Below are 10,674 nucleotides of genomic sequence, written 5' to 3' on the forward strand. Positions count from 1 at the left end.
CTTACCAGGTGACCTGGGGTGGAGGCGAGGCCTGGACGGTGCAGGTCAGTAGGACCGTGGTGTGCTCCCAGACTGCGTGGGAGCGCAGCGGGATACAGAACCAGGGCCCGCGTCCGGAACACAGCTCCCTCAGCTCCTTGGCCTCCCGGACCTTCTTCTCTGTCTGGAGGCGGGAGGGGGCTTGTGACTTCTATGAGCCGGGGCACCACCTCTCCCCCGTCTTTGCTGTTACCTTTCCCCACCCCCCCCCCAACACCCAGGCTCTGGAGTCGGGCCCATGTGGGCTAGAGCCCCTCCCCCACCAGCGGCTGAGAGGCAGCGTGCCACAGAGCGCAGGGCGTGGGGTCAAGGCCAAATGCTGCCACTTACTAGCTGTGAGACCATAGGCCAGTCCTCCATTTCCTTATCGGCAAAATGGGGATGATAATAATATTCCCCCACCCTCCTGTGGGGTTGCAGTGAGGATTAAATGAGTTAATATGCGAAAAACATAGGCACTGATAACACCCATGTAAGTATTACAACTATTGTTGTCCTGCCCAGGGAGGGGGTATGGAAGTGGCTTCAGATCCCTGACATTTGTCAGGAGTAGCATTCCCTGAGGGTCTTCTGTGTTCTAGGCACTGGGAAAGTGACTTTACCAGCCTGATCTCATTTACTTCCCACCTCGACACCAAGCATTGGTACCACATACACCCATTTCACAGATGAGAAAACCGAGGCTCAGTTAGAATTATTGCTTGACCAAGGTCACGCAGCTAGAGGGTAGGGGCACTGGGATGTCCAGCACTTCTTGAGAAGGGGGTAGGCCGAGTTGGATGGCATGTGATGGGTCTCAGTTTCCAGGGCCCTGGAGGCCCCAGCCCATCCCTCTCACCTGCCATCTCAGCGCCTTCTGGTCTCGCCTCTGGCGCAGCAGCCACTGGGTCTGTAGGAAGGCTATCTCCATCTTCTCCCACTCATTGCCGAAGCCCACCCGCTTCTGCCCTCGCTCCTCCAGCTCCACGGTGCTGGTCTGGCGCCTCAGCTGGGCCTCCCTGCGGTGACGGAGGCTGTCAGGGGTGGAGACCCTGGGGGTGGTGATGTGGGGACGCCCTGGCCCTGCCTTCCCCAAGCCCAGCACTGCCGGCCACACTTAAAGCTTCTTGAGGACAAGGGCAACTTCTAATCCTCTCTTGCCTCCAAAATACCCTGAGTGGGTCCGGCTTTTAGAAGGTGCGTAATGAATATTATTGATACGGTTCATAAGGCTCTTTCACAAACCATTGTTCCTCTTGTTTTCACTACAAGCAGGTGGACAGGTCTTAGTCTCCCCATTCTACAGGGTAGGGACCTGAGGCTGGGTAACTTGCTCCAGGCCAGCCAGGACCAGGACCCAGGCCTCCTGATGCTCTCGGGCTCAGAGGCCTTCCCATCTCGGGACTCATGTCCAAAATTTGGGCTGGTTTCCTTGCTCCTCCTCTCCCCATCCCCAGCCTCCTTCCCCGCCATGGAAGCCGGATGGTGGAGTACAGACCCCCACCAGCCTCTCCCTCGGGGATGGTCCCTCACTACTGCCTGTGGGCTCATCCAGAGGGTGGTGCAGCAGGCTTTGTGGTCGGTCAGCCCCGGGCTTAAACCTCTGACTAGCCGCTTACTCTAGATGTGTAACTTCGGGCAGGTTCTTCAAGCTGAGTGTGGGATCCCAGTGGGGAGGCAGAGGACTGGACAGGATGACCTCTTCCCAGCCCAGGGCTCTCTGGAAAGGTCACCTGACTTACCACGATGTCTCTGAGGAGGCCGTCAGAGCCAGGGCAGCTGCGAGGGCGTAGTCTGCCGCGCTGAACTGATCCTCTTCCTCGCTGCCCCCGGGAAAAGAGAGTTCATGGCTCCTGCAGGTTTGGCTGGGGGGTCTGGCTGGGGGATCCACCTGCCTACCTCAGGGCACTAGCAGGCACAGCTGTGCCTCGCTCCTCACACCGGGTCTCAGAAAGCAGGGCTGTGCCTGTCTCCTCAAACCGAAGTATACAGAGGTCAAGGCTACGCCTCCCCCCGCAGACTGGGGCCTCCAGAGAGCAGGGCTGTGCCTCCCCGTCAGACCGAGGGCCCTGGGGGAGGGGCAGGGGCTGGGGTGGGTCCCTGAGGTTCCCACCTGCTGCGGAAGGTCCATTTCCGCGTGGAGGAGCCCATCTGCAGGCTGTGTTGCCGCGCCTCCTTCTGTTCTTCTTCCTGGCGGTGTTCTAGCCTGTGCACCGCCACGGCCTCGGGTGCCCGGGGCTCCCCCATACCTCCCGGGCTCTGGGGCAGAGTTATGGCTGCAAGAGCGACAACCTGCCGAGCCAAGGTACACGGTCACTCCACCAGGCGTCCACCCAGCCCTTCCCCGTGGGGTCCGCCAGCATCTCTGGAGGTTTGCCGGTAGGGGTTCTCTCTCCCGTGGGCAGACAGGGGAGCTCAGGCCCGATGGGGGGGGCCCGCCCCAGGTGACAGAGGCAGGCTTTGCGCTCTCAGCCTGGCTTGTCCACCACTCCATGCGCTGCCCCAGCGGCCCCCGGCTTCCAGCGGCACCTGCCCCCCTCCCCCGCATGACCTGGGCAAGGCTCTCCCTTCTCCGGATCTCAGCTTCCCAGACGGTGAGGGATTGGGCACTCTGATGTCCAGGACATGGAGAGGCAGGCGAGGAGAGTGGGGGACCCCCAGCTAGCTAGCTCTGGGTTCTTGCACTAAATTCTTTCCCATATCTGGGGTGCGGTGTCACCACCAGGCCTCTGAGGGCCCTCTGATACTGAAGCTCTAGGATGCCTGGTGGAACCCCTGGAATGGCTTCCAAACCTTCTCCAGGTGGGAATTCGGGGGCAGGCTTCTGACCTGGGAGGCCCTGATGTAGACCCTGGGCATGAAGGCGGAAGCAGAAGGGGGGACCACCCCCTCAGCCCTCTCCCGTCTGCTTCTATGAGGTCCGGCTCTGCCCTGTCCCTGCCTCTCCCTCGGGGCCTGCCGGTGGAGTGTGTGCGTGCGGGCTGTGTTCTGACCGGGGTGTGAACTCGCCCGTGGGGGACCATTTCTCTAAGTCCATGATGTGGGAGGTGGGCCCGCTGACCTCATCAGAGATCCTTGGCCTAAAAGGGCCTGTTTTGGGGTGTCAGGGGGCTCAGGCTGCCAAGGGTCAATTTTAGTGGGATTTGATCCTTCCGGTTCCTAAAAGTTTGCTCCCTTTGGGTATCCACAAAGGACACCCAAGGCAGACTGGGTTACTGCAGAGTGTTCTCCGGGACCAAGGGCTGCCCGTGAGGCTTCTTTGGCCTCCTGCAGTGACCTCGGCTGAACACAACGGGACAGTCACCCCTTGGGCTTCGCATCCGGCTCCTCCTGAGGAGGAGGGTCTGCCTGCACCCAGAGAATGACTGGCCTGCTCTTTGTGTTCCTTCCTCCTCACGGCCCAAGGAGAGCGCCGCTGGGTACCACCCTGCGCGGGGAGGCCCCCGGCTTTCCTGGGACACACGGCCCTGGCCCCAGCAGCTGAGGGTTAACGGTCCCTGGCATCAGCTGCTGGCTCCCTTCCCCGAATGCTCTGTTCCTGATTAGCGCAGCAGGGCGGGCCTGGCGCTCATCCCTGACCTCCAGGGCCGCCTGCAACCAGACCCCTGGCTTTAGTGGATGAGCCATCAATTCTTTTTAAAGCACTGACTGAGGCTAAGGATTAGGCAGCAAGGAGGAGATCGCAGCTTCCCAGTCCTGTCTCCAGAGTGCTGTGCGTGCCTGCTGCTGAGGGGTCAGCAGTGTGTGGTTGGCCAGGAAGGGAAATCGTCGCCCTTGCCCTCCCCAGAGGGTGCAAAGCCGCGGGCCAGGGGTCCTGCTGTGTGGCTTTCCCCACCCACTCCACTTTCCTCCCAAGCCTCAGTCCGTCTGCCGCCCACCCCCAGCCCTGCCCCGCCCGGTCCCCTGACGGCATCCCTCGGTGAGAAGGGGCAAGGAGGCCTCTCTTATTCCTCAGGAGTGGAAGAGAAGCGCACCGAGCCACAGTGACTCAGAGCCCTGATGGCAGAAAGCTGGGTCCTGTGGGTGGGAGCAGAGACATCGCCTGCCCAGGCTGGGATGTGCTCCTAATGCTCCCCACCAGCTTCCGAGGCTGGAGTGCTGGCCTCGGTTTCGTACCAGTGAGCCCAGGCTGGATGAACGTCCTCCCCGCCTCGCCATGCGGGCCCTCCGGGCTTGCTCTCATCCCCTGCCTGCCGGGCCCGCCAAGCAGGGCTCCGCCAGGACTGCTCTAGGTTTGCTGGACCTGCCGGCCCACCCCGGTCCTTGCTGATGCCTGATTCCTGCAGGAAAGCCTCCACTTCTCAGGGCATCCCCAAATGATGTGTGTGTGCGTGTGTTTTGTAGCTTTCACATCACAGAAGGCTCAGCTCAGAAGACCCAGGGCCACACAGAACAGTGTGATGGCGCAGAGATTTTTTCTAGAATCCCCTCTCATTTCCACTTGGGGTGATACCTAAGCATATGTATACTTTTTCTTTCCAAATCTCCCAGGATCCTTTCCCAACACACACACACACACACACACACACACACACACACACACACACTCCACTTGCCAATGGAAAGCTGAGGGTCTCATTAGCTGGAGGTCTCCCTCCCCACCCCTGATCCCTGGAGGTGACTCACAGAAGCAGCCGTGCCCACTTAGGTGTCTCTGGGGAGAAGATTCCAGAGGATGAGAGGGTCCTTGATTTCTTCTTGCCCTGGACTCAGCGGGGACCGGGAGAAGAATGTGATCTTGGAGCCTGCATGGGCCTTAAATATAGCAGCTCTGAGGCAGTGTGATGACAACGAATGAGAACTTTGGGTGGGGGGGGGGGGCGACAGAGGGAGGGGCCGTTCCCTGGGTCCAGCATTGCCAAGACGGCAACAGGTGGAGCTGTCCCCACCCCCACCTCCTCCCAAAGAGAGCTCCTCCCCTCGGCTCCATCCCTTCCAATCCAGCTCTAGCCCCACCGCCGCTGCAGTGGAAAGGAGCTCATAGCTCAGGCCTGGCTGCATGGAAAACAGATCAGGGGAGGTTTTCTCAGCTGCTGGGAGCTCTGATCTGAATTCTACCTCCCCCCGCCCCGCCCACCACAGTGACAGGTGCTTTGGGGAAGACCCTCAGCTTCTCTCATCTGATTCCCCTCTTGAAAATGGAGATAGTGAGGCTGGGCCCCCAGACTTTGTGAAGACATGGAGGGGATGTGACCTAAAAATGAGTCTTTAGTGCTCGTAAGTTATCACTGGTGAAAATGGAAGTGGGTTCCTTCTCATCTCTCTACATAGCCCCCTCCAGCAGCTACTGACCAGCCCCGCCCGGCCACAGTGGGGTATGTGCGAGGGTGTGTGCAGGGGTGTGGCACAGCCAGGACAGGAGGGGAAGCCTTTTCCTCCTTCGCTGTCCAAAGTTCTCAGGCTTCCCGAGTGGCCACTGTGGGAACTTTCTTCCCCACCTTTGCTCCCCCTGCTTCCATCTCAATTTTTTCCCCTCATGGTCATTCATACCTAGGCCTGGTGGGCACTGAGGATGCAGAAGGGAAAAGATAAGATGCCTGACGTTAGGAAATAAGCCCTAATCTAGACGGGGAGACAGGCAGTTACAACAGGACGTGATGAGGAAGAGACACCTGAGCCAGGTCTCAGGGGGTGAGCTGTGCAGAGACACAGCTTCCCTCCTGGCCTCCTCCTGGGGCCTCAGGGGGCCCAGCAGCACTGTGCCTGTCATTCTTCCTAGTGCCTCGGGGACCCCTCAGGAGAGGGTGTTGGGGAGAGAATACACAAGTGAGCTCTTCAGACAAAATCTCAGTCTCCTAAAAGGGAACCCTCGCGCACTACTGGTAAGAATGCAAATTGGTGCCGCCACTGTGGAAAACTGTATGGAGGTTCCTCGAAAAATTCAATAGAACTACCATGTGATCCAGCAATTCCACTCCTGGGAATATATTTAAAAAATGAAAACATTAATTCGAAAAGATACATGCACCCCAGTGTTCATAGCAGCATTATTTACAATTGCCAAGATATGGGAGCAACCTAAGTGTCCATCAACAGATGACTGGATAAAGAAGATGTGGTGTATACATACAATGGAATACTACTCAGCCATAACAAAGAATGAAATTTTGCCATTTGCAGCAACATGGATGGACTTGGAGGGCATTATGCTAAGTGAAATAAGTCAGACAGAGAAAGAAAAATACTGAATGATATCACTTATATGTGGAATCTAAAAAATAAAACAAACTAGTGAATATAACAAAAAAGAAACAGACTCACACATATAGAGAACAAACTAGTGGTTACCAGTGGGGAGAGAGAAGTGGGGAGGGGGAAGATAAAGATAGGGGATTAAGAGGTAAAAACTACTGTGTATAAAATAAATAAGTTACAAAGGTATATTGTATAACACAGGGAATATGCAATATTTTATAATAACTATAAATGGAATATAACCTTTAAAGTTGTGAATCACTATGTTGTACACCTGAAACTTATGTAATATTGTACATCAAATATACCTCAATAAAAAAATTTTTGTTTTTTGATTTTTATTTATTTATTTTAATTTTTTATTTTTATTTTTTTCACACACACACACACACACACTGTATTTTATTTTTACAAGAGATAAATAGACTGACACCAAGCATTGTACATGGATGACCACAACAAGAGCAACAATGATTGCAATTACCAAACATGAAACACACTCATACTATGTCATAATATTGACAAAAAAAAAAAAATCTCAGTCTCCTGCCCTATTTGAAATCCCCTTCCTAAGCATCTCCCTTCCTCCCTGGCTGTAGGGTTAAGAGCATCTTTGGGCAGAGAACATTTGATGGCTCTCTCCCTTTTTTTTTTTTTTTTAATTTATAAATTTATTTATTTTTGGCTGCATTGGGTCTTCGTTGTTGCACGCGGGCTTTTCTCTAGTTGTGGTGAGTGGGGTGCTACTCTTCGTTGTGGTACGCAGGCTTCTCATTGCAGTGGCTTCTCTTGTTGCGGAGCATGGGCTCTAGGCACGTGGGCTTCAGTAGTTGTGGCACATGGGCTCAGTAGTTGTGGCACACGGGCTTAGTTGTTCCGTGGCATGTGGGATCTTCCCAGACCAGGGCTTGAACCCGTGTCTCCTGCATTGGCAGGCGGATTCTTAACCACTGCGCCACCAGGGAAGCCCTCTCTCCCATTTTATACCGACCCAACCTAGGAAGGGATTTCCAAGACCCACATTTATACATTCATTGTGAAGAATGAGTGTGAATCTGTTTTACAGCCAAGAGGTGTGGGCTTCCAATCCAGCACGAGACAGACATTTAAACTGGTTCTATAACCCCTTCCCCCCAAAGCAGCCTGATGGAGGTGCCCCCGCTTACTAGCTCTATGACCTTGGGCAAGTCACTTAGCCATTTTGGTTTTATCACCTGTGCAGTGGGGTCAGTGATGCCTGCCTTGCAGTCTGATTGCAAAGATTCAATTAGGGAATGTGGAGCCTGTGGCGCAATGTCTGGCACCCAGCAACATTTGCTAAGCGAGAGCTCCACCAATAACTGCACGACTCTAGGCGTGCTGAGAGCTTTCTCCACCCCTCCTTCTGGGTGTGGGGTTCCCATGTACTCCATGCACCCTAACCCAACGAGGCCCTGCCTCCTCCTGATGTGCCTTAATGTGAGCGCAGCTGGCCCTCAGGCCATGAGGCTGAGCAGAGGTCAGACTTGGAGCTACATGAACCTTGGTTTAAATCCCAACCTCAGGACTTCCCTGGTGGTCCAGTGGTTAAGAATCTGCACACCCAATGCAGGAGGCCTGGGTTCGATCCCTGGTCGGGGAACTAGATCCCGCATGTCACAACTAAGAGCCTGAATGCTGCAACGAAGATCCCGCGTGCTGCAACTAAGACCCGGCGCAGCCAGATAAATAAATAAATAAATATTAAAAAAAAAAAATCCCAACCTCTGGCACTTGTACTCACTAATGGGGGGGGATCTTGGCCTCCTTTCTGGGCTGTTTGTTTATCTGCAAATTGTATACAAGCTCTAAGACAACAGGGAACTTGCCTGCCTGTCTTGTTCACTGTATCCCTAGCCCCAGGAACAGTGTCTGGCCTACAACTGGGTCCTTGATATATGCTTTTTATTTTTCTTTCTTTCTTTCTTTTTTTTGGCCACGCCATGTGGGATCTTAGTGCCCCGACCAGGGATGGAACCCGTGTGTGGCCCCTGCAGTGGAAGTGCAGAGTCCTAACCACTGGGCCGCCAGGGAATTCCCCGTGTATGCTTGTCAAAAATGAATGAATGAATACCTATCTTGCAGAATGTTTATGAGATTCAAGTGAGGTTAAAATGCGTGAAATGCCTGGTATAGTACTTAACTCTTGGCTAGTACTTCTTAAATATTTCATTCTTTCTCCTCTCTTTTCCCCTTTCGTGGCCCTCCCTGGACTTATGAATATTACGGACAGTCATTTGAACCCTATTCCACCTGCCAACCATCCTGAACCTCCACACCATTTTCTGACAGCAACCAAACTGTCTTTGGCTGATGGCTCCACCTGGTGGTCAAGTGGAGAACTGTCTGGTCCAGTGCGTTCTCCCACTACCTCCTTTCTCCCTGCTTTAGTCTCCCTTCCCTCCCTCTGCTGCTCTCACACTTCAGTTAATTCCAGTTACTGTTCTTCTCATACTAGCAGGTCAAAACGCATCTTCCTTATGCCCCTTCCTCCTTAGAGTGGGAAGGGAAAATCAGCTGAGGGGCTGAGGGTGTGGGGATGGGGTCTCAGAGCTGTGTCCCTCTGTCCAGGCTGACACTCAGACTGGGGATGGGCACAGAGGGATCCAGCCTTGCCCTCCAGGACTCTGGAGGAGCCCTCGTCCCCGATGGCCCTATTCTCTGGGTGGAAATTCAGGCAACCCCTGTGTGTTCTTGGGGCCGGGGGTTTGGGAGGCCAGGGATCTGTAGCCATCCCAGATTGAAATTCCACCCCTTGTTGCAGCTCCCCAACTCCCATACAGGGGAGGAGATGGGGGTGGCTCTAGGGGGATGATTTGAGGCCAAAGGATAGGAAAACTATTGGTATAAGAGCATGGTTCCCTCCACTTGCCTAAGAGGAATCATCAAAGGAGTTTACTAAGAATCTGGATTCCCTAGTTGCTATGGATTCAGCAGGTCTGGGCTAGGGCTGAGGAAGCTGTATTTTTAGTAAGCTCTTCAGGGGATTCTCATGGTGAGGCAAGTTTAGGAAACCGTCTTGGGCAAGAAACCCCTCTGAGCCACATTTTCCTCCTTTGCAAAATATCAGTAATGTGGCCTATCATGGCAGGTTAATGGAGGAATGAGCCATCGAGGGCAGGAACTTCCCAGCAGCGGGGCTGAGTTCTTCCTCCTCTTACTTCTCCTCGTGCAGCCACTGCTGGACTACTATTCATTTGCTCCTGGGCTGGACTCTGCCTGACTTAGAGGCAGGTGACACCTCGCAGACTCACCTTTCTCTGGACTGCGTGGGGCCAGGCTGTGGAGAGTCCTGGTGGTGGAGTCAAAGCCTAGGACCCTCAGGAATGCTAACATCCCAGCCCAGCTCCAGGGCCTTGGACACGCTGTCCCCTAGCTGGTAGCCTGAGCTGCCTGCCTGGGAGGCCAGAGACCTGAGGGGGTATGCACCCTGGTGGGGACAAGGCCAGCCTGACGAGGGTCACAGGACCCAGAGAGTCATGGACCGTAGGAACGACTGTCACCCCAAGGAGCTTAGAGAGCTTTGTGGCCTTGTGAGTTGGAAGAGATGTTTATGGCTTTTAGTAAAAAATCCTCTGACACCCTGGCCCACTCACCTGGTGAGAAGAGTCCAGCTGTTAAGCTGTTTTTCATGACTAAACAAGGTGAGACAGTCAACCTTTGGCCAAGTTCACCCCGAGTGACAGGAAGCAGACTTGTTTGCAGTTTGGGGGAAGGGAGCAGTCATTAGGGCCAACGTAGCAGCTGCCGGGAGGAGAAAGGGCTTGCGGGTGTTGGAGAGGGCGGTCCACCCCTCTGCTATGGAGCTATTGGGTCTAAACCAGTGACCCTGAAGAGATGTTAAATATTAATTACAAACAGATAAGGACAGTGTTCATTGGTGCTGTGTCGCAGGGAGGGGAGGGGTGAGGAAGAGGAGGGGACATGTACTGGGTACAGAGGAGGGAGGGCGTTGCACGCTCCGGAAAGGGTCTCACCGGGGCAACTGGACTTTGATGCTGTTCCTCAGAAATGTTCAGACAGGGCTTTGGGACAGGATGGGGTCGGGGGCGCTTGCCCCTCGGGGACCCCATGGGGGCCCTCCCCTCCTTATGCCCCAGGAGTCTCATCCTACAAGAATCCAAACTGGTGTGGAAAGTTCCTTCTCTTGATGAAGACAAAAATCACTAGGTTTGAGCTCCAACTGTGTCACGGCCTCCGTGGGGGCCTGTGGGGGGAGCCCCTTCTCCTCTCTGGGTCTCGGTTTCCTCATCATAGGGGTCACGTGAGATGCAATGATACAAAGGACGTGACAGCGTGCTGAAAGCTCGGACAAGGACCCTGTGCAAGGGCAGGAGGACAGGGTAGCCCTGTGCTGCCTCTGGTGGGGTGTCGGGGAGGAAGGTCCTCTGAGAATGCTGCTGCCACCCCCAAAGCAGCTTCCACCTGTGAACTCAAGGAGAA

General features: G+C 54.7%; 1 protein-coding gene across 2 annotated transcripts in view; it reads right to left on the reverse strand.

Moving 5' to 3' along the window:
• The window catches only part of MYOM3 (myomesin 3), a 46,714-nt gene extending 41,936 nt beyond the window's left edge, over nt 1–4,778 (reverse strand). For both annotated transcript variants that reach the window (XM_007175128.2, XM_007175127.2), the window contains exons 1-5: nt 4,645–4,778; nt 2,132–2,310; nt 1,761–1,841; nt 878–1,037; nt 6–163 (exon numbers count right to left, since the gene is read on the reverse strand). In XM_007175128.2, coding sequence (XP_007175190.2) covers nt 6–163; nt 878–1,037; nt 1,761–1,841; nt 2,132–2,265 — 533 coding nt within the window. In that variant the 5' untranslated portion in view covers nt 2,266–2,310; nt 4,645–4,778. The remainder of the gene's footprint in view (nt 1–5; nt 164–877; nt 1,038–1,760; nt 1,842–2,131; nt 2,311–4,644) is intronic.
• Nucleotides 4,779–10,674: the final 5,896 nt, after the last annotated feature.

This window comes from Balaenoptera acutorostrata, chromosome 1 (assembly GCF_949987535.1).
Source record: "Balaenoptera acutorostrata chromosome 1, mBalAcu1.1, whole genome shotgun sequence".
NCBI classification, from domain to species: domain Eukaryota; kingdom Metazoa; phylum Chordata; class Mammalia; order Artiodactyla; family Balaenopteridae; genus Balaenoptera; species Balaenoptera acutorostrata.